We start from the raw sequence: 24,446 nt of genomic DNA, 5'->3' as shown, positions 1-24,446 counted from the left end.
AGACATAAACAGGCAGCGCAGGCACATGCGGTTTGTCTTTAATGCCTGTTTTCAAAAAAGAATTCAAGTTTTCTTATTACTTTAAGTAGCTACTGGCATAGACGCAATTGTCCTCACATAAGAGATTAAAGCTACACACACACATGCATGAGCACACACTGCAACTTTCACCCTCTGAAACATGAGTCAGTTTTTCAGTAAAGGTACAGGTGGGTTGGTTCTTTCACACACTCATGCCTAATCCAGCCTCCACTGTTGGTTAAGATTGAGTGTCGTCTTGCGTATAAATCCTTACGCCTAACATTTGGCAAGGAAGTGGGACAGCTCAGGTAAGCTACTACTTCTCTCAAAAGGTGTGCATGTGTGTATGTACTGTATATTTTGACGTCTTTGCATGAACTATTAATTTTAAGAATATTGTAAGGGCAAAAATAAGAACAAATCAGTCAAGCAATAAGAACTGTCTTAAGCATCAACTCGTGGCCAAAAACTTGACCCACTGCCTTATTAAGCTGTGGATTGTGGGTGCCTGGCAATTATGGGGTATGGTTAGGAACTGGTATCCAGCAAACTCAGCCAAGACTTCCAACACCCTTCTAGATTCTGTCAGTTTGAGGTTACTATTTTCCTGTTGGAGTCAGACTGCAAATCGGATGTGGTGTATTTGTGTGTCTGTGTGTGTGTAATAATTGCACTCTAGGTAGGCCATGGGACAATTGTCCCCAAGCTGTAATGACATAACAGACTGCATTATAAGCCATTCAATCATAATTTGTAATTACAATTTGCAAACACTGGATTTTAGGAGGTTTTTGTCTTCACACAAATGTTAATAACTTCATACTGATAACAGAAATATTTATTTTGGATATAATATACAAGTTTTAAAAAATATATATGTAATTTTAAAAGCAGATTTTACAGCCAGGTGCTTTACACTATAAAAATCTAGTTGGCAATTTTAATTCCTTTATAAACAAATCTAGTTTTTCATAAAACAGAAATCATAATAGCAAATTCCAAGGAATGCCACAAACCAATATGTGTTCTGAATCATTCACTGGCATTTATTATTTGTTTTAATATTCTTCTTATATTTCAAGCACTCTTAACCATCCAAAAGTTTGTATGTTGGTATGAAACAGTCTAATTACCTAGCATTATTTCATGTTTTTTTTTTTTATACCATAATAAAGCATGCACAGCTTTTAAAGCCAACATCTTCATGTATAGTGTAGAATAAGTAGAAACTATCAAGCTACTATGGAAAACTAACTATATTTGGACAATTTTTTGACTAAAACTGCCACAACAATTGTTTATTATTTAGAAATACTTTATTGACTAGATAGTGTGCCAGCTAAAAAATAAAATGCTGGTCAAGTTAAATTAAAGTCCAGTTCTGAATTAGTTACCAAAGAAAGCCATGTTCTCTGGCTGCTTTTATTAAATTGCAGTATAAATTAACCTTATGCCAGCACAAGTCCAGCACAAATCAGTCCTCAACAGCCAGTTCTATCCTAATCTAATTCATGTTGCACAACCTTTCTAAATTTAGCCTTCACGTTCCAGTGCATGGCATCCTTCTGTTGGTGAAACTTTAGCTAAATAATGTACACTTGACTTCCAAAGCATTAAAACAGTCAAGGTTAACAAGGGCAAGCCAAGACCTTGGGCAAATCACGGCATGGTGTCCAGTGAACCCTGAATGGCTGGAAGAATGTTATTTGCGTAAAGTGGGCATGTAATGGACTTGTAAGGGCCTGGAGCAGTTCAGAAAACATAACGGTAGTGCTGGAGCACAGAATGCTGCCATATGAGCCAGTTGAACAAGAGCTGAAGGCCATGTTCCATGTCGTATACCATGAGCAGCAGTGTGTAGAGAAGTCAAAGAGCAAACAAATTACTAAATAGAAAAATGAATGGGGTGGCTCATGAATGCATTCAACATACAGAATTTAGAGCTGAATATTTTGGAAATACTATGTCAATGATGATTCGTAGCATGGCTATAGAATCAGTTTTGGTGCTAGGTCTATATTGTAGAAAGGTCTGAAAAAAATAGGGCTGCAAGTACTAGTTAAGCACAAAACATTGAATTCACTTTGTTAAAAAACGAAAGGTTTAGATCGTCTAAGTAAAAATGTAAAAAAAAATGATTTTATCTGAAAATTCTTTAAATACATAAGATCAAAAAGTTTCTAAACTACCACCATCACCCTTAAAATAGTCCCTGTCAGATTGTTCCCTGACAGCCATCATTCACAAGTTGCCGAATAGTTTCGACATTTTCGGGGGTTGAGCTTGTTGAAGGTCTTCCTGATCTTTATTCGACTCAGTGCAGCATCACTATGTCACATGTATTTCGTGTCAAACATCTCTGTGGCAGTTTTGCCCAGTTTCAAGCAGAATTTCACATTTATTCTTCTATTTGTTCTAACTTACTGTCCGTGATGGAATCGCAGACCTGGTAACGCATGTGGTCAGAATAGCACTATTAGTCTCGAAACTTTTTGATACCACCGCATACAAAGTCAGTAGCACTCTGTACAGATAGTCAGTGGTACCTGCCAATCCCTTAAATTAGTCCAACAAATCAACATAACCCATCATTGCCTACACTGTCTTTCATCCTAGGCAAAGGAACTAAATCAAGGACTACAACAACATAAACACATATGTAATTGGTTCACAGCACACAACTGTATTTGGTGGACACTGATGCTCCAACAAATATCTGACTACTTTCTTATTTTCACTCACACATGAAGTATGCGTTTTAAACGGGGCATTTATGGTACATAATGTTATAATAAAATTTTATGGAAAGGAGCTTCTGGGAAAATGTTAGGGACCTTATAAGTTAGACTTTTAACATTTGCTTTCTGACAGTTAAGCAAATGACAAAGAAAATGGCCAGGCTGCCACAAAGAATCAAGGATGAAGACTTAACTCACTTATCTCATTTAACTTAAATTAAGAGTCAAGGACTTAGTTTAAAACACACATTTTTTTATGGTCCTTCTGCTTATGATTTCAACACAAGTTTTACCCTTTTTTATAGTCCTTTTGCTGCTCTTGGCACTTTTAGTGAGGAGTGGGGCCCAACAGTGTGGTGCTGTGTTTAAGTACACACGCGATCAGCTGCTTGTGCTCTCCAAACCAGCGCTTCTTACTAAAGTCAGGCACGATATTCCGCAGATCAGGAGGAGATGCTGCAGGTGGACAGCCGGTACACAACTTCTGAGCACCTCTGCTCACAAACCCCCAGCACAATCCTCCACTGAAACCAGCACACCCCCCTCACTGACTGTAATGGCTAGACAGGTAAAAAGAAAGCTGAAAAATTTTGCAAAAAAAGGCTGCAGGCCCTGATGACATTAGCCCAAGGATCCTTAAGTCTTGTGCTGCTCAGCTGTCTGGTATCCTGTAATACATCTTTAACCTGAGTCTGATTCCGGAGAAAATTACAGTGCTATGGAAAACATCCTGTTTAGTACCAGTACCTAACAAGGCTATCCCTTCTGGCCTCAATGATTTAGACCAGTTGTACTGACATCACATGTCAGTTTTGGGACCACTGGTTAAACCTACCCTAGATGTGGTCCACATGTGTGGTCCTAGATGGTTAACCACTGGTTAAACCTACTTTTGACCCACTACAATTTGCCTCATGTGGGCATGGATGATGCAGTCATCTACCTGTTTCCATGTGCTCACACTTACTTGGATGGATGTAGTGGTATTGTGAGGATCATGTTTTTTTTTTTTTATTTCTCCAGTGCCCTTAATACAATGCAACCATTTCTACTGAGTGAGAAACTGCTCAGGATGGGTGTCAGCACTTCCATTGTGTCCTGGATGACTACCTGTAAGATAGATTTGTAGTTTGTAAGTTTGGGGAATTCCCTGTCTGATGTTGTAATCACTAACACAGGAGCACCTCAGGGGACTGTCCTTTTCCCATTCCTGTTCACCCTGTACACCTCAGATTTCCAATACAACTCTAAATCCTGCCACCTGCAGAAGTTTTTTGATGACTCTGCAGTAGTGGGGTGTATTAGGGATGGAAAGGAGTAGGAGTACACTTGACTTCTGGACAGCTTTGTGGGAAACCATCTGCTCCTGAACATAGTTAAAACCAAGGAGATGGTAGTGGACTTTAGGAAGAGTAAAACTATGATTAAACCAGTTACCATCATGGGTGAGGAGGTTGGGGTAAGGGGTTAAGCAGACTTTATTTCCTGAGGAAGCTCAGATCCTTCGATAAATGCAGCAGGATGCTGGAAATCTTTTATCAGTCTGTTGTGGAAATTGCCCTTTACAGTGCTGTGGTCTGCTGAGGGAACAGCATCAGTGGTGGAGCCAATGCTAGCTTCTGTTTGTTCAGAAAGTGCTCTGTGTGTGTCTGCTGGAGAAATCTGGTAGTATCGGGTGATTGGGGGGGACCGCACAGCTTATGTGTAGCTTGCCTGGGAGCAGAGCATGCTCAGTCCCAGGGAAGTCAACTGTTCGCACTGCAGCCGCATGTCCATGCGGGCTTTCTGTTCACGTAGAGCGCTCTTTGAGAAGGGCACTCTCGCTTTCGCGCTCTCACGGGTTGGAAGGGGTGTTATGCACCTCAGTATATGGTGCCCGTCCTTCCTCTGTGCCCTCAGGAGTTCAGTCTATCAACTCTGCACACTTATGGTGCTTCAGGGCACAGCAATCCTCAGCGAGCATCTACCTCAACCTCCGCCCGGTACCATACCGGGATGGTGGGGGCTTGCCGCCTTTTAGCAGGTCCCTTGAATGGCTGCAGGGCATCACTCTAGCTGCTTAAGGCATATCAGAGACCAGTCTCAAGAGACTGGTTCCCTTAAGAGACGGTCATTGGTCTCCTTTATCAACCATCAGGGGGGTTTGCGATCTCGCCCCTATACAGGCTGGCACGTCAGATCCTCCTGTGGACCCAAGGGAAACTGCTCTTGGTCAGAGAAGCATATATCCCAGGGTGCTTAAACCAGGAGCAGATGCCATGTCAAGGCAAGGGCCGAGGCCCGGGGATGGTGACTCCACCCAGATGTGTTGGAGCAGATATGGAGGAGGTTTTACAGTGCACAAGTGGACCTGTTTGTGACTCAAGTGCACCGTCCTCTCTGGTTTTCCCTTACTCACCCAGCCTCTCCTGGGCTGGATCCCATGGTACAGGCATGGCAGAAGCTGCGGCTGTATGCCTTTTCCCTTTTTGTGTTGCTCCAGGGAGTTCTGGAGATAGTTTGCAGGGACAGAGTCCATCTCCTCCTGCTGGCCCCATGGTTCCTAGAAAGAATCTTCTCTCTCAGGTAGGGGGCACTGTGGTTCACTACCACCTGGAGTTATGGAGGCTGTGGCTGTTACAACCCTCTGAGGAGGTCTTACGCTGAAATGGCGCCTGTTCAATGTGTGGTGCAAGCACCACCAGTTGGACCCAGTTAACTGCCCAGTTGGTTCAGTGCTGGAGTTCCTTCAGGTACAGCTCACCACAGGGTTGTCTCCTTCCACCATGAAAGGTTATTAGGTCGGCTATTGCAGCTTATCGTGCTCCGCTTGCTAAGCGATCGCTGGGCAAGCACCCTTTAGTGACACCCGGATGCGATCTAGAGTGTTTGTGTGGGACCTGGCCGTTGTTTTAAAGGTTATGTCTAAGCCCCCCTTTAAGCTCTTACCCGAGGTGTCTTTAAGGTGTATAACAGTCAAGAGTGTCTTTCTTCTGGCTATCTCTTCTTTGAAGAGGGTCCTTCAGGCCCTTTCTGTGTCTCCGGCTTTCCTGGAGTTTACCCCAGGCATAACCAGTGCCTTTCTTTACCCCACACTGGGATATGTTTCTAAGCTACCCTCGGTTCCCCCATGACCCGTCTGCAGACATTCTATCATCCTCCCTTTTAGGCCACTGACCAGAAGAAGCTTAACCGGCTGTATCCCGAGCACTGGACACGTACTTGCACAGAACGGAGCTGTGGAGAAAGTCGGAGCAGCTGTTCATCTTTTATGTCCCCTATAAAAAGGGGCTTCCTGTGAACAAGCAGACCCTCAGCAGGTGGATTGTGGACGCTATCTTATCCTTGTATGAGTCCTCTGGTCTCCCCACACCTTTCGGCGTCAGAGCTTACTCCACTCAAAGTGGGGCAGCCTCTAAGGCCTGGTCCTCTGGAGCTTCCCTCTAAGACATTTTTAACGCTGTTAAAGCTGTTCCACCCCGCTGACCTTTGTCAAGTCCTATAGAATTGACCTCAGGGCTACTCTGGCTCCTCTGTCATCCAGCCTAGCTGTGCCAACCCGGTTACGCGGTGCGCACTTCCAGGTTGGTGGCCATCTTGCCGTTTTTTGCTGCGCCTCCCGGTATTTAAGAACACCCAAGACTTTAGCTCATGCTAGATTATCTCACAGGCCTGTTCCTGTCCCTGACCCTGACTGTGACTCTGTACCCTGTTGTGCTCTGCTCTGATTTTGACTTTGGACTGGTTTTTGGTTTGTGTTTTTGCCCTCTCTATATTGATTAATTTGCTAGCTTAAATTTTTTTGTACTTTTTTTAGGTTTAGTTTTTGTCTTCACTGCATCGCCCTGTTTGCCTGTGTTTTCGACCCTGGACTGTTTTTTGGACTTTGCCCTTTTGCTCAGTTTGCATCCTTACTCACCAAGTCACCAGCAAGATTCCTGACAAATAGAGACACACTCCCAAGAGATTTGCAGCTGTAAATTCAGCAAAAATTGAGGGAATGAATACTATTTTCTTAATTATTGTTATATATATATAATATAATATATATAATATATCTGACAAAATATTTTGTGCAATTAAAGTAGGCATGCTGTGTAAATCAATTGGTACAAAACACTCAAAATCCATTTTATCCCAGGTTCTAATGCAACAAAACAGGAAAATCAGCAAGTCGGGTTGAATACTGCTGCAAGGCAATCTCAGAAGTATCCAATAACCAATAAACCTTATTGTGGTACGGAAACATACCCCAATTAGCCTAAAGCTAAACAATTATAATTAGGTGCAGCTTTAATACCTCTCATATAAAGCACAATAATATATCAAGAAAGTACCGTACCAAACCAACTTAAATGCAACAAAGAGAGATCAATTACATCAGGCTAACAAGAAAGATCACTTGCACTATGGCTACAGTGCCTTGCATCAGTATTTACACCCTTAGCTGATTTTCCTTATCTTTGGCATTACAACCTAAAATAAAGCATAGCTTAAGCCATATGAGTAATTTCCCTGTGGGAACTTGAACCTCTGCCACAGTCTCAAATCTCTTGCAGACTAAAACTCCTGCCCTGCCTGTCATCCATCTTTCTTTCACTTTCATTGAAAAGCAATGATGCTTCCACCACCATGTCTCAGTGTAGAAATTATTTTCTGAGAATACTATGAAAATACTAAGTTTGTTCCACAAGGATTTTCATGAAGGCCAAAAAGTAAACATTTAGTTGCATTTAACCAGAGAGCCTATTGTGATTTGTGCAATGTTTGTGGAATCTTTTTGTTTTAAGCAACTGCTTTACTACTCTTTCATAAAGCTGTGCCGTCCACGTTATCTTTAGTGTCTTTGTTGAATCTCTAATAAATGCCCTCCTTGCCCTTGTGAGTTTTGGTGGGTGGCCTTCACATGTCAGGTTTCTAGTTGTATATTTTTTTATAATTTTTTTATTTTATTATTATTATTATTTTAAAGGCGATGTTCCAAGTTTAAAATATTATTTTCATAAGTCAACCCATATGCTTTTTAAAGACCCTATTCCAAAGGTCTGGCACTATAGCAATACATAAGTTTTCCCCATAAAATTTGTCTATATGTAGATTGTGCCACTGCTTAAACAAAACTATGGAAAGAAATTGTGTAGCTCAGAAACTAAATGCCAACTTCTTATTAACCAAGCAATATGTCCCCACTCAGAACATATCTTTCCTCAGGTTGCTAATTATCAAAATACTACTCCTGAAAATATTACAGTTTTTCTCAGTTGCTTTGGAGCATTTCTCAAATCATTCTTAATAATTGCAAACTAGTAAGTGCATTACAAATTGATTTATTTGATTGCTTGTTTAATTTATATTGAATGCAAGAGACCGGACAGGATTCCCACTTTTACTGTACTGTAATAGTGTCCATTTGTTTTCTGGTTCTTCACCCATTTGGAGAAATTGTAATTTTGTATTTATATCAGTATATGCTCACCAATTAAAGATTCAAAAGATTTACCTTTGACATATTTTAGAGAACAAGTGGTTGATCTCATGCCATTCACCTACCTTTATTAGTAAAATTTAAGATTCAGCTGCACAATTCATTCATTCAAGACACATTTACAAAAGTTTAATAGAAGTTTAAGCTTGACAGATTTTGGCAACTGGTTTAACCATTTTGCATTCAATGACTTATACAATGAACTGATGCTGAGACGTTTTGGGGGTTAAAACTATTTAGGTGAAACTAGTATAATATATTCTGATAAACATAAAAAACAACTGATAATGGAGGAAACCCAATCTAGACAATCTGGAGCACTCAAAACATTCCAATACTGGGCAAAAGATAGATTACACGTTATATATTTAATACATTGCTAAAGATGAAAAGGCTCAATGCTCATCATCTGTAACTGGGGACAGGGAGTGAAAATGACAGTCAATCTGTGGCATTAAGATTTTTCTTACAGGTTTATGGGTAAGCATTCTGCTATGTAATGTACTGAATGTATAATAGTAGAGAGTAGCTGCAGGTGCAGGGTAAGAGCATTTGATTAAAACAAGCAAACAAATCCAAAACACATGTCAAAAGTGTCAAACAAGCTAAGGTTGGACTACGGTTGGTAAAATTACAAAGACTGAATAAGTTACTTGACAAAGACAAAACATACACAAAGGGATATGAATGAACACACTGAGGTCGATTCACCTATGAATGAAAGAAAAGACACTTGAATACATGAACCAACAACGAGAGAAGGGCGGAGACATGACAGGAAGGAAAGAAGTGAATTCACAGGAGACGCGTGACACAAGCAAAAGCACATGGCTACATCAACACTGAAATGCGGAAATCTTGATGCAGCAAATTGAAATGAGCAAAAACATGCTTTGTGCTGCGACGAATATTGCAAGAGGTGTATCTCTGACAACAAGGATGATTAACAATAGGTATGTAAGAAACTATCAATATGTTTTGCAAAATTTTGTTTGTCAAACTGTATCAATTTTCAACAGCACAATAACGATATTTAAGAAAAAAATTATAATTAAAGATTCATGAAAATTGTTTGGTTTTGGATTTATATCCCGAATTAGATAGCAGTCTTCATATCTCTTGACTTAAACAGTGACAGGAAATACTAGCATAAGGGCATAGCACTAATGTTAGCATTAATATCCACCTGTTCCATGACCATGACTATAAAAATGATTATGGGTATAACTTTCAAGGAAAGTAATAGTAGTGATGACTGAATCGCCACTGTGGTGTGATACACGTAAGGCTGGCACAAGTTTCATGGTATGGGTAGGTTTGAGAGGTTAGGGTTAGCAGTGTAATTTTAGATGCAATAATGCAAACCCAGATCCTATTGTGTTATGGTTAAATGTTATATCATCTATCAGCTAAGGTTTACACGGCTTTCCTTAAATTGTATTCTATTCCTAAAAATGAGAAATATTCAATATATTGCCTTAATTACAGTACCGCAGTGTATCCCAACATATAGCAAAACCCCTGTGTCACAATACGTATCATATCGCCAGATTCATGCAAATTCGAAATCAAATCAAATCTAATTTTATTTGTCACATACACATACATACAGAGTACGACATGTAGTGAAATGCTTTGTACGATTGTCCGGCATGAGGGAATAGGATGAGGGGAAAAACTAAAACAAGGGAAAAAAAGAAGGCAGATAAATAAAAACAATAAACTATGTAAAATATAAAAATATATAAATATAAAGATATATATAGGAAAAATAGGAAAAAAATGTATACACAGGGTATGTTTATGGATACAGGGTATGCTTATGTACAGTAGACAATAATCACATAAGGTGGTTGATGTGATTGTCCTTAAAGTGAACGTGTGCGGTATGGTGTGGTATAAGTGAACGTGTGCGGTATGGTGTGGTATAAAGTGCACTGTGCCGTGCAAGTACTCAGTTTAAGTGACAGTCCAGAGTTCAATTCACAGCTCTAATATAGAAATTTATCAAATTGATAAGTCTGATCATTTTGTGTACAGAGAAAAAAAACATCTTATAATATTTATCCTTAAAACTGCATTATTAACTTCACTTAGTAAGCAATTTTAACTGACTTTAGGATTGCACTTACAAAACTCAAGCGACCCAACAGAGAAATATTTGTACGTCACCGTACAGCACCCGGTGACGGCATTATGCAAGATGGGACACAATAGTGATACAAAAAGACATGTGTTTACAATTTGAAAAAAATTGATTGCGCTTTTTACAGACCTGCTTTATGTCACCTGAGACACATTACCTTTATCAGTGTGCAGTGGGATGGATACCAGGCTGACAGTCTATGTCTTATGAGGATACACTGCAGAATCTGGCAAACGAAGCTGTGTCTGTCGCCAGGAAAAATCCAGAGTCTACATTTATCAAAAGACAGAAAGTCATGAACTGTGACCTTTTGTGCCTTTCGTCATGATTGTATAGATACTAAAATCATGGGTTGTTCTTAAACCGGCAGTCCTGATCAGAGTCCTGATCTGATTTGCATTTGCCAGTTCGGTGCCAGGGCAAGGTTAGAGTTTAGTACTGAGCACGCTAGTAGTGGTTTGGCTGTTTGGATCTGTCTTTTGACTGTGAATTTCACTTTGGGCTGCTTCCAGTTTCCATCTTTTCTGTTCTCTCTGCCCTGTCTCACTACGCGTGTGTGTGTGTATGTGTGTGTGTGGAGTTTCCTCAACCGGCTATATGCCAGAGTTCTGCACTCCACCCAGACGACAGTCACTTTACGCCAAGGCGTGTTAAGGCATCAGAGTGCTGGATCAACACAGAAGCAAAGGAATGTGGGTGGCAGGAAGACAGGACAGCCAAACAGGAGTCTCAGTGTCTCATCTTAGCAAGTACTTTATATTAGATTACACGCTTTCTCTTTAAAAAGATCCTTCTTAGATCTCCAATTAACCACTCGCAAGAATCTTGAGTTGCTTACTGATTGAAAAATGTGCTCCTTTGGCTCAGAGCCACAAATAGCTCTGGCATCTGGGATTCAAACTCATAATCTCTGGACAATAAGGTGATCAGATTTCTATTGTGCCACTCAGGTTTTTGCACTTAATGTACATAGGCATATAATTAACGGAGCTGGAGCAGACAAATCCATTTCTTCAAATTCAGTGACAAGCAGATTACATTTCTGGGCTTATTAGAATTGTATTTATCTGGTATGCAATTCGATTCAACAACCAGAAAAACAATCTATTAAAGTTTCCAAGCAACCAGAACATATGAGGTGGTATCAAAATGTTTTGAGACTAATGGTGCTAACTGGTGCTATTCTGACCACCTGCGTTACCATGTCTGCGATTTCCTCATGAACTGCACGCTCGAACAAGGAGCAAATGACCAATTCTGCATTAAACCGGGTGAACCTGCAATGAGTCCTTCAAGGTGTTTGGAGTGGCGAGCGTGCTTCAAGAGCGGAACATCATTATTGGAAAACGAGAGATCAGGAAGACTTTTTGACACCACTGTGGAGATCCAGCACGAATAGCAAAAAGTGCTTGACATGCTTCAAAATGAAGACTTCCAGGGCATATTCCAGACGAATGCTGAGAGCACTGTATTGCTGTGCATGGGGACTATTTTGAAGGCGGTAGTGCGTAAATGTAGATAATTCAAGTGCTGTCTTGTAACCAGAGCAAGACTCGAAACTTTTTGATGCCACCTCGTAAATTGTTAACAAAGCTGGAATGGACAAATCAGTTTTTCAGGTTTCAGAGACAAGCAGATTCCATTTTTGGGCTTATTAGTATTTTAATTACCTGGTATGCAATTTGATTCAACAACCAGAAAAACAATCAAATAAAGTTTCCAAGCAACCAATGGGCTGAATGCTGGATCATTTAATTGCCAGGTAATTAATTTATGATTTTGTCCACCCCTTACAGCGAATGTATATTCAAGCACCTAATAAATGCAAAGATAAAATTGACATAAAAGCACAGCAGAGATGCAATATGCTGGTGGACATGTTAATAAAAAAAAATGCAATAGGAAAAGTACTAATTGTAGTAATGAAGTTACAATTATACTAAATATGCCTCAAATAGCAGACAAAAATATTGACTCTGGAATTAAATAAAAGGAGGTCTATGCGGAATATAAGAGGCAATACCATGCAACGGTGAAAAATTCCCCAGTCTGCCAAAATCAAGATTTGTTGCAGTGAGTTTGTATCTCCAGGCAACTGATCTATTATGATAAACTGTATTGACAATGAGCACAGAGGAAAGCAATGGCGGAAAAGAGAATCGCAAATGATAAACATTCCCAGATTGTCTATCTTAAAATAGACCTGGAAAGGAAGAAATGAATACTAGTCAACTGAATGACAGACAGGAATACAACAGAACATATGAATAAAATTATGATAAAAAAAAAAAAAAAAACACTGTGGAAAAACTATTGAATGAATTCTCTCCATCTCCTCTGACCACTGCCACACACACACAAACACAAACACACAAAATCTGAACTCGCTCGCATACACAATACATGCTGTTTCTTTCAGGACTGTTTATGCGGCTTTCAAATTTTTTAGGCTCGTCTTAAAAAGAAGAAAAGGGAGACAGCGCATGTCCATCAGAACAAGTTGTCATGAAAGCAGAGAGGGCGGGAGAACCGAGAGACAGTCAGGCAGCTTTTTTGATACATAGCAGACAATTTCATTTAATTGCTTCCTTCAACAATAAGAGTAGGAAAAGCAGGCGGAACATGGACACGCCAGGGCCGGGTGAGTGAAAGGCCATGTGGTCCACTCGGAGGCAGTGTGCCTACATCCCGACACAGCCACATAACTTCAGTGGCGGCCAGCAGTGAGCATGGCCTGCTCATTTATCTGTCACTTCCAGGCAATGGATCATGAGAGGAAATGGAAATAAATTTTATCTGGGTGGCTGTAGTGATTCTGGCCTTTGCGGCCTGGTATAAGTCCAGCTGTGATTGCAATCAATCACTATTGCAAGCAACGGATTCTGCAGCCATGTTACGTTTGGAGAGACTTGTTAGAGAAAATATATGGTCATGTATGTAATGTCTGGATTTTGTGCATGTGTTTGTGTATTTGTGTGTTTGTATTCTTGCCTTTGAAAACATCCATACAAAGTTTGTGTGTGCGCACATAGTAATCAGTGCACTAACTGATCCGTGCAGCTTATAGCCAATGATAATGCATTGAACCTTCACACCATTCAGTTAAAACAGTAACCAAGATGCTTTTATGCATGTGCGTGCGTGTGTGCGTGTGTGTGTGTGTGTGTGTGTGTGTGTGTAATCTACTTGTTGAACACCACAGGTAATTGACAGCATTACTGCACTGAACCCAGGCAGATTTAATAATAATTATATGTATGAGGTTATGTGTGTACTTCCCTTTAAATCCCAGAATTGACACGTGTGTGTGTGTGTGTGTGTGTGTGTGTGTGTGTATGAATGTGCGTTTCTGGTAATCATGTCATTCACTTAAGAATACAGATCACAGGCACGATTAACGCTTTGAATGTTTATACAAAAGGCATTTCAACAGTAACAAAGGTGTGTGGGTTTTGTAGTAATTAACTTACAAAATTATTTTTTTATTAATATTTAATAATTGGAGATGTGTGCGTAATGTACTTGTTTTTTAACCTTCAACAAACAAATAATACAATAAAATAGCTTTTTGACACAATCTGCAATCTGTGTGTGTGTGTGTGTGTGTGTGTGTGTGTGTGTGTGTGTGTGTGTGTGTGTGTGAGTGAGAGAGAGAGAGAGAGAGAGAGAGAGAGAGAGACCCACTAACTGAACACTACGGGTCAATGTTAATGCACTGCACTTTACACACAGTTAGTGTCTGTGTATTACTGTGTGTACTTACCTTACACATACTGTGTGTGTGTGTGTGTGTGTGTGTGTGTGTGTGTGTGTGTGTGTGTGTGTGTCGATTATTAACTTTAACACACAGTTCATTTGAAAAACATGTGCATGTTTTACCTTAAAAAAACAAAACAATATTGACACAATCTGCAAATGTGTGTGTGTGTGTGTGTGTGTGTGTGTGTGTGTGTGTGTGTGTGTGTGTGTGTGTGTGTGTGTGTGTTAATCCACCAACTGAACACCATTTTTATGCACTGAACATTTAAAAATAAGTGAGTGGGTGTACTTACCTTTGAAAACCAGGACTGACACATTGTGTGTGTGTGTGTGTGTGTGTGTGTGTGTGTGTGTGTGTGTGTGTGTGTGTGTGTGTGTGTGTGTGTGTGTGTGTGTTTGTGGAAATCCACTAACTGAATACTACAGGTCTATGGTAATGCACAGAACTTTCACACAGTTTTAACAATAAAGATGTGTGTGTACATACTATTTTAAACCAGTATTGACAAACACTGTGTGTGTGTGTGTGTGTGTGTGTGTGTGTGTGTGTGTGTGTGTGTGTGTGTGTGTGTGTGTGTGTGTGTGTGTCGGATGTGTGTGTGTCGGATGTGTGTGCTCATGCATAAAATTAAGCCTAAACAACAGAGTGCTGTTTTGCCAGGGAAGGCCACAATCAGGGCACTGATCCTGCTCAACAGGCACTCACACTGTAGTTTCAGGATAAAGAAAACATTTCCACAATTAGAAAACAATCTGTTTAAAAATGTCTGACTCGAAGCCACAGCCTTTTAAAAGAGTCCATGGAGTAAGAACGAGGTCAGTGCTTGAGTAAGTAGCCCTAAAAGTCATTATTCTTTTGCATTTGTCTAATTCGGCTTTGCTGTACTTGTGCCCCATCACAATAATTACAAGCACAATAATTGTGTGGCCTGGGAAAATCTTTCCCAGGGTGAAATATTGACTTTTTGAAAAGGAAGAAAATGACATTTAATCTGCAGTGCAGAACTGATTCAGGCATTTAAACATTAAACAATATTTTACCAGCATACATGCAGTCATATGAAAGTTGTGACTAACAACAAATTATTTAATCTAGCAGAAATTAACTTTTGTTTATATTCTGCTTACACCACATTCCTAAAGTCTCCTGGTTATTTGTCCATGTGTAACCTACATGTGTAACCTACAAAAACATTTTGTCGTAGACACAGCCAACCGCTTCTTCGTTACTGAATCACTCGAATTTCCAGATATTTCTCCGATTACTGTTCTTCATTGACTTGTTGCTTCACTTAGCTTGTGATTTAAATTAACTGCTTCAAAATTTCTTGGCAAATCATAGTCATCTTTTGGAAATCATCCTCCTTCCTTGGATAGGTGGCTCAAAAATCAGGTTTCCAAATCTGGTAAAATATTTTATACAGTATGTCAGTAACACATTGCTTATTGGGCATGTCTCAATGGGGGTTTGCATGGTTTATTAATGGTAGGTCCCACCACAACTAAATCTGTGCTGTCATTAGTTGATTTGGGGGGTCAATTGGTTAACGCAACAATAACCTTGAAAGCATTGAAATTTCTAAGCAGCAGTTTGTGAGGATTAGCAATATTTTTCAATAATATAAAATTAGATTTATTATGTTGGTTTGTGCACCCTGTACTGTATTTGTACATGGCAGCCAAAATGTCCTTGTCACTACAGGTCTTCATCTTCTTTTGGCTTTTCCCATTAGGGGTTGCCACAGCAGATCATCCGTCTCCATACCCCCCTGTCCTCTATATTTGCATTTATCTTTTAAACCAACTACCTGCATGTCTTCCCTCACCACATCCATAAACCTCCTCCTTGGTCTTCCTCTTTTCCTCCTTCCTGGTGGCTCCATCCTCAGCATTCTCCCACTGATATACCCCATGTCCCTTTTCTGCACATGTCCAAAGCATCTCAATCTCGCCTCCCTCCCCTTGTCTCCAAAACGTCCTACATGCACTGTCCCTTTAATAAACTAATTTCTAATCCTGTCCATCCTCGTCACTGCCAATGAAAACCTCAAAATCTTCAGCTCTGCTACCTCCAGCTCAACCTCCTGTCTTTTACTCAATGCCAATGTCTCTAAACCATCTCAGGTCTCACCACAGTCCTATAAACTTTTCCTTTCACTCTCAAAGATACTCTTCTATCACAAATCACTCCTGCTATCACTCTTCTCCACCCACTCCACCCTGCCTGCACTCTTTTCTTCACTTCTCTAACACACTCTCCATTACTTTGCACTGTTGACCCCAGGTACCTGAACTCCTCCACATTCTCCACCTCTTCTCCTTGCAACTGCACCACTCCACTTCCCTCCCTCTCATTCACACACATGTACTCTGTCTTACTCCTACTGACTTTCATTCCCCTTCTCTCCAGCGTGTACCTCCACCTCTCCAGGCTCTTCTTAACCTGCTCACTACTCTCACCACAAATCCTTGTCACTACAGGTATTCTATTAAAAAATGCTTATACCCAGTAGTCTTAAAGAATGGTGATTCTTTAACTTATGTGTGATTCTAACTTATCAATTTAAGTTGTTATTAAGATTGTTAACAAATGAATTTAACAAATTACAGTATCTAACTTTACAGAATAAATGTATGTAGCAGCTGGAGTGGAGGGCGGAGCCGGACGTGCTCGGTTTTAGTGTCCAGCAACACCAATAAAAAGGAAAGACAAGAGTTAAAATTGCGCTTTGAAACACCAAAAACACAAAAAAAAACAAATGTCCATTAACACAAAGACAACTGATCTTTGTCGACCGCTGGCAAGATTAAGGCATCTCAACAGGTGGGAGAAAATTTTAATAAAACTTTATTTTGGCTTCTCCCGTTAGGGGCCGCCACAGCGGATCCTCCGCACGTTTGATTTGGCACGTTTTACGCTGGATGCCCTTCCTAACGCAACCCTTCCCAATTTATCTGGGCTTGGGACCGGCACTGAGAGTGGCTGGGGATGGTTCCCTGACCGGGGATCGAACCCGGGTCGCAGCGGTGAGAGCGCTGCATCTTAACCACTAGACCACCAGGGAACCTTGTGGGAGAAAATTTTAATATTTTAAAAAATTCTGTATCGCTATCTGCAATGTAAGCACAAAAAATCTAATAAAAAAAAGTGGAATTATCGTAACTTGGGGCCCACCTGTAAATGGCAATGGCTAGTTAATAACCAAATGAACCTGGTAATCGGATGATGAAATTAGAATTATGTCAAGTAATGTTGATCTTTTTTTTACAATAAATATAAAAAAGCAACCAACCAAATTCACAAATTTGGAAAAATAAAGTCAAACATTTTTAGGCACCTGTTTTTTGGCAGTTTATTCCACTCAGTTTTGCAGAAATTATCCAGATCCAGAGAACAGAAAATCCTGTAAACATCCTTCTTCAAATCATTTCACAGGTTTTTCATAGACTTTTAATCTGGTCCATTCGGAAACATTCCAATCTTATTCCTGTTGAAGTATTTACATATTTAATATTATACTAAATCCTATAGAAACTGTTTATTTTGGGAGATAAACAGAAGAATTTCATGGATGACAGGTATAATTACTTCTGAACATGACACTGAATGTAATTCTGAACAGATTACTCGTTCCATTATCAATTCGATTAAAATTTTTTTTTTTTTACTTTCAGGTTTGTTGATTGCTGTATTACATTAAAGAAAAAATGATCTGATTTATCTTGTGTAGATTTTTGTTTATATAAAATTCTGAATCATGACAAGAAATTAAAGACAGCACAACGTAGGGCAGGACTAAAAGTCTACATCAAACATAGCAATGAAATGATTTAAAGATTATTTCATGAGTCACTTTCATATTTCTGTGAGTCATAACTGATCTTTCACGCGATTTTACCCTTCGCATGAATATCAGATGCATTTCATAGAATGATTTCAATTAGGACTTATGGTACGGCCTGCAAATACTGATTCGACATGCTCATTTACACCAAATGTACAGGTCAAAATAACTTAGTATAGTAGAATTTGTAAGTCTACACTCCCCTGTTTAAACTGTAGGTTGTGTGAGATCTCTAAAAAAAATGAAACCAAAATCAATTAGAGCAAATATTTTTGCACCTTGAATGTGAAAGCAACTCTCAGTCTTTTGGTAAAAGCCGTCCAACTTGTCATTGATATGGCAATCTTCTGTGCAAAACTGTCGTCAAGTCATTCCACAAGTCAATAGGATTTATATCTCAGCTCGGATTGAATGAACCACTGCAAAATCTTGATCTTTTTCCAAAGCCATTCCTTTGTTGACTTGGATATGTGCTTTGAGTCATGTGGGAAGATAAATTGCTTTTTTCAGCTGTCTATCAGAGACCCGCAAGTTCCAAAATATTTTACTATTTGGCTCTATTCATGATGTCCTCGATCTTCACCCAGTCGCAAGTGATGCATCGTAATTGAGTGATGCATCATTGAGTGAGGCATCATGATTTTTAGTGTTGTTCTTTAATGATCTTTACTTAGGGTTAATAAACATGCTGATAAAAGTATGATAATTACTTTGAGCAGGCCATTGGTTAGGTTGAAGCATCCAGTCTCATGCCCATTTCTAAAAGAGTGCACAGACTTGTGCTATCAGGCTTCTGGAACTTTTTTCTGGAATTTCTTTGGTGGCAAAAACATTTTAGGGTTTCTGCAGTCATATTTAGGACTTTTTAAAACCATTAAAAATGAAATTTAAGACCTATATCACAACAGTAAAAACACACATACATTGTTAGCAACTAGCATTAACCAAGCCTTACATTAATTTTTTTCAAGCCAAGTATTGCTAAATTTGCACTTCCCAATAGCTAAAAAATATAATCCATTTTACGTCTGTAGTACAATCCAAGAGAGATACGCACCAATAACAGAAAGCTGATTGGCTATTGTATGTTGATCTCTCTTGTAGTCATAATACAGCAAATTATATTTGGACTAGCGAAAGAAAGAACTACAACAACAAGGAAACCGACAAACAAAAACATTCTTATGTGCTGCGGGAGCATTTGAATGAGCATTAGCGGTATCGCTACATAGAAAATTAAGACCTGTTCAAAATAATTGAAAAACTAGAACAACAAATTTAAAACTTTAAGGCCTTCAATTAAATTTTTTTAATTTGAGACTTTTTTTTTCAGACTTTTCAAGACCCCATTAAAACCCTGTTATTTACATTCTGGAATTTTAATACAGATGTTGTATGTCCACTGTAGATGATGCCTCGGGAACTCCTGAAACCATTTCTGATTTAGCCCACGTGTATTGGTGGCCTTTTAAAAGCCTGTTACTATTTAGCCTGGCATTAAATCACTGCTGTGGATTGACAAGGTCGCCCAAGCAACATTACTCCCTCTATTTCACCGCAACCAATCCTCATTACCTCCGCACAGGCAATAGATTCAACTCATTCAACACAGCCCAAATTCTGCAACTGTCTTTCATTCAGTTTTACCAAGTATTTCATTTTAATCAGGATTGCGGTATTTCCAGGGTCCCAAGAGCATTGTTAAATTTCAGCACAGAATTGACACCAATTCATCGGGTTACACCATGCACATATATTCACACATACATTAATGATATAAATGACTTTATTGTAACAACCCAAAAATTAAACTAACTGCATTATAGCCATTATTAGGAAACAAAAAAATCCAGAGGAAACCCACGTAAACACAGCATTTAAATCAGACTCTGGATTACTGATCGGAAGGTCAGGGTTTCAAGACCCGATATTGCCACGCTGCCACTCTTGAGCCCTTGAGCCCCTCTGTGCTTTAGAGGTGCTATAACAGGGTGGACCCTGCACTCTGACCCCAGCTTCCTACAATGCTGGGCTATGCAAAGTAATAATTTCTCAGTGGGATCAATTAGGTATAAAATCAAATAATTACATATGTAAATCTGGCATTTTAGGAACACATTAAAAACAAGCACACCTTTTAAATGCTTTTTGGGCTTTTAAATGTTCCTGACATATTCTAATTATTATACAATTACCTCACACCATTAAAGAACATGTCTGTTAGTAAACTGGCTACTATAAATCGCTTCAATGAATGAATTTGTGTGTGCATGGTGCCCTATGATAAACTGGCCTCCCATACATGGTTATCCCACCTCACACCAATTGTTTCCAAGTCATGCTATAGATCAACTATGATCCAGAACAGAACAGATCCGAAAACCTGCAATTTGCAAACCTCTCGCTGAGAATCTGTCATAATTCGTTTTCACGTCAAACAGGTATCTCTAATATGGTAATAGGTTTACATAGTAAGCATCACAAACAAAATGAGCATCCTCTATAGTTTAAAAATGCAGAGCTATCTTTGTCAGACAGAGTAATTGCAGGTACCATGCAGGGTTATTTAAAAGTCATTTTAAACAGAAGAATCCATTCCTGTTTAAGGACCTGCCAAATTTAGGTCTTTTGGAGTTGAATATGAAAGCCAGGTGTGTAAGGCTGGAATGTAGGGAAATCCAGGACACCCAAGTTCACCCTATTACCCCTTTAACCTCAATGCCATAACTCTTGACATTTATATTTCCTTATTCTAGGCCGGCATCATGAACTCAAAAGCAGTGTATTATTCCAACATATGGACCGATAATGGCTACAGCTCCACGAAGAGACGTTATGTGCACAAAGATGGCAGCTGCAACATACTGTTTCGTAATGTGTCTGAGGAATGGCTGTTATATGTGACGGACATCTTTACCACACTGGTAGAGATCCGTTGGAGAGTCATGATCTTGACATTTGCCCTCTCGTATATCCTGTCCTGGCTCTTTTTCGGAATCCTGTTCTGGATTATTGCACTGATGCACGGAGACATTAAAGATCCGAACAATGAGCCGTGCGTCTATGAGGTAAGAAGCTTTACAGCAGCCTTCCTATTCTCTCTAGAGACACAAACTACCATTGGATATGGCTCACGCGGCATGTCCGAGAACTGCATGGTGGCCATCATCACTGTGACCATTCAGGACGTCATCAGCGTCTTTATTGACACCTTTGTAATTGGGATTGTTGTTGCCAAAATGGCGTCAGCTCGAAAAAGAGCACAAACAGTGGGTTTCAGCAATACTGCCGTGATTAACCTCCGTAATGGCCATCTGTGCCTGTCATGGCGAGTAGGTGATTTCCGTAGAAACCACATGGTGGAAGGAACCACACATGCCCAGCTGGTCAGGCACACAATACACACAAATGGCAAAGCCAGCATAACCTATCACGACCTTGAAATACAAAACAGTCATATTATTCTGCCCACTCCAGTGACCATCATCCACCAAATCAATCCCAGCAGCCCTCTGTATAAAATGAGTCTGCAAAACCTACGCAGAGAAGGCTTCGACCTGGTGGTGACTTTCACCTACACGGATGACTGCAGCGGGATTCTTCACCAGTCACGCACGTCCTACTCTCCCGGTGAAATCCTGTGGGGTCAGCAGTTTCAAGAGATGGTGAGAGTTAACCAGAAGTCCTACAGAGTGGACTACGCAGCCTTTCACCAAACAGTTAAAGTCCTATTGACAGAAAGCAGTGCTGAAGACATTGAACTAAACAAGCATCCTCCAAGTCATACACAAGACCCACAAATGGTCTGTTCTCGAGCAGTGGAGAGTGACGACATCTTAGGTCAAAACCATAACAGCACTGCTACTCAGCAAGAAAATCTATAACAAACAATTCTATCTATAGGATGTAATTCTACTTATGGTACACAGAAGGGGACAATAAATGTCTATATACAGACAAATGGTAAACAAAATCTTGCAAAAACTACCGGACAGAAACATAAACCTATAACCAATCATCTATACCCCTCTATCAGACTAAATCAATTTGCTTGCATTATTGCTAAATGTTTGTAATTTCAGTGTCATTTGCTGAATTGTATTATGCGTATGGTAAAAGGGGCATTAGCATTAAAGTGTTTTGCAAAGGGGCCATATTACCATAACAGAATGATTTAAAAGAAATCATTTTAAATTAAGCCCCGCAGAATCCTGTTTTTACTCTCCAATGCTTAGGAAATCTTTGTAATGAAAATATACCATCCATTCTGATGACACTATAAAAACATTTACTGCTAAAATGTTAAGATCGCCGTGTTCTCATCAAACAATGATGTATGCCCCCCTCCTCATCACCGCCACAGACACACCTGTTAATTTTCTTTAATCTGTTTAATCAGCATCATTATTGGTTTTATATATCATTTCAGTCATTATTTTAAATACCAAATCTCTACAACAATGTGTAAATTAAAGGGCTTGAATGTGAGAGTTTAGAAAAGAGTAAGTGTTTCAGTAATAATCTCTCAAAATGTTTCTTGTAATGCCCATTCTCTACCAGACATGAGAACCACGTAAGCTTCTGTACCACAGGGACATTTTTAATACACAAAGACAAACAGAGCATGCTGGCAAAATAAAGTATCATGTTACATTGCTCCCAATTACATCAGCACCTAAACTGTACTGTATTTTGATTTTGAAGTGCCTGTGCACCATCTGTGCTCACAAATTTGGTGATGGTCCAAATTGTATTTAATCCAAACAATAGAGAAAACAGATGGAAAAACACAGTATGTAAAAATATACACACTAGTATCTGTTGTTTTAGGGGTAAAAAAAAATGATAGTGCTGGATACACCAAAACAATCTAGTGACAGGTATATTTATTATATTTATTTTTAGGAATGAACAAATGTTATTTTTAATTGTGTATAGTTATTTTTAGTGTTGTGAAATTTTCACATGACAGTCAAGTAAATAAAAAATCTACAGAAAAAAAAAGCTGATTGTCGTAAAAAAAAAAAAAAATAAATAAAATAAAATACTAAAAAATAAACATCCCTGAAGGTGTGTAAAAACGTACCTGTGGCCAAAAACTTGCTGTCTGTTACAAAGTGGCTTCACTGAAGACTCCTTTCATTAATGTATATGTATTAAGTCTTTACAGACAACTTTAATATTCATTACTTCTGAGCTTTAGATTGTCTTCCATCTCACTGTCACTATATACTAGATGTTACTAATGATAGCAGTAATAAAGACTTAAATAAATTGAAAATATCATTTGAGCGCTGTTGTATGAAGGTAAATGAAGGTCCCCTGGTGGTCTAGTGGTTAAGATGCAGCGCTCCCACCGCTGCGACCCGGGTTCGATTCCCGGTCAGGGAACCATCCCCAGCCACTCTTAGTGCCGGTCCCAAGCCCGGATAAATTGGGGAGGGTTGCGTTAGGAAGGGCATCCAGCGTAAAACATGTGCCAAATCAAACGTGCGGAGGATCCGCTGTGGCGACCCCTAACGGGAGAAGCCGAAAAGAAAGTTTTGTATGAAGGTAAATGAAATTGCAACAGGTGTTTCATGTGAGATCATTATTCTGTTCAGTAAGTTATTATATGTTCGGTTATTTCAAATGTGCAAATCTAATTGCTTCAATAAATATTGTATATTACTATTGTCTATTTATTTTAAATTTTTTTTTTATTACCAGAGGTAGATCTGTCATACACTATACGGATAGAAGTTTGTGGACACCCAACCATAAGACTGTCATGTCTTATTGTCATAAGATTGTTATGTGCTTCTTTTTGAACATCCCATTTCACATTCAATCCACATTTACATTTACATTTCTGGCATTCAGCAGACGATCTTATCCAGAGCGACGTACAAAAGTGCCTTGAAGTCTTTATTAATAAATAAACCAACACTAGCAAACTTAGGTCATGTTCACACTAATACGTAGCTTTCTGAAAACACTCTCCAAAGTGGACGCTTTCAAAAACAATGACGCATTTTTTAAGTCATTGCCGTGACTTTTCAATGCGCCGTCTTCCGTTTTGCTCATGTGCATTACAGGGAAGTAAGTGTTTTCTGACATTTCAGTATGGATGAGCAACTTTTGGGAAGCCTTTTTAGATGAAAACACCGTTTTCTAACTTTTTCGTTGTTGATGTAGCCTTAGGATACCACCAGCCTCCACTAGAATGTTTCTGTAGAGGTATGTCTTCATCCGTCCTTTGAAGATAGCCAGTGACTCAGCTGTTTAAACATCTGGGGGAAGTTCCATCTATCACCTTAGTGCCAAAACAGAAAATTGTACATGTATACCTACCTCGTACCCTGAGAGAAGGTAGGACAAGTCGACCATTTCCTGTTATAATAACCTCAACCATTCTGGGAAGATGTTCCACTAGATTGTGCAGTGTGCTTGTGGAGATTTGTGCTTAATTAGCCAAAGGGTGTTAGTGAACT

At 39.4% G+C, this 24,446-nt stretch overlaps 2 protein-coding genes across 4 annotated transcripts in view; both read left to right on the top strand.

Moving 5' to 3' along the window:
* Nucleotides 1–24,446, top strand: part of itgb3b (integrin beta 3b) — a 285,998-nt gene that overhangs the window by 63,311 nt on the left and 198,241 nt on the right. The window lies entirely within an intron of this gene.
* On the top strand, nt 80–23,258 carry kcnj16a (potassium inwardly rectifying channel subfamily J member 16a). 3 transcript variants are annotated; one of them, XM_083555780.1, is made up of 2 exons: nt 80–329; nt 20,730–23,258. In XM_083555780.1, exon 2 carries the CDS (start codon nt 20,739–20,741, stop codon nt 21,855–21,857), a length of 1,119 nt encoding a protein of 372 aa, XP_083411906.1. In that variant the 5' UTR covers nt 80–329; nt 20,730–20,738; the 3' UTR covers nt 21,858–23,258. The 3 variants fall into 3 exon arrangements, with proteins under 3 accessions (XP_083411906.1, XP_083411907.1, XP_083411908.1); XM_083555781.1 differs by lacking the exon at nt 80–329 and adding an exon at nt 8,812–9,176; XM_083555782.1 differs by lacking the exon at nt 80–329 and adding an exon at nt 17,126–17,155.

Source organism: Silurus aristotelis, assembly GCF_946808225.1.
Source record: "Silurus aristotelis genome assembly, chromosome: 12".
Classification (NCBI taxonomy): domain Eukaryota; kingdom Metazoa; phylum Chordata; class Actinopteri; order Siluriformes; family Siluridae; genus Silurus; species Silurus aristotelis.
The sequence above is the reverse complement of the archived record's forward strand: the minus strand, read 5'-3'. Positions and strand labels throughout refer to the sequence as shown.

Excerpts from the sequence above, each read along its gene's own strand:
- kcnj16a (XM_083555780.1), top strand. The coding sequence starts at position 20,739 with ATGAACTCAAAAGCAGTGTATTATTCCAACATATGGACCGATAATGGC.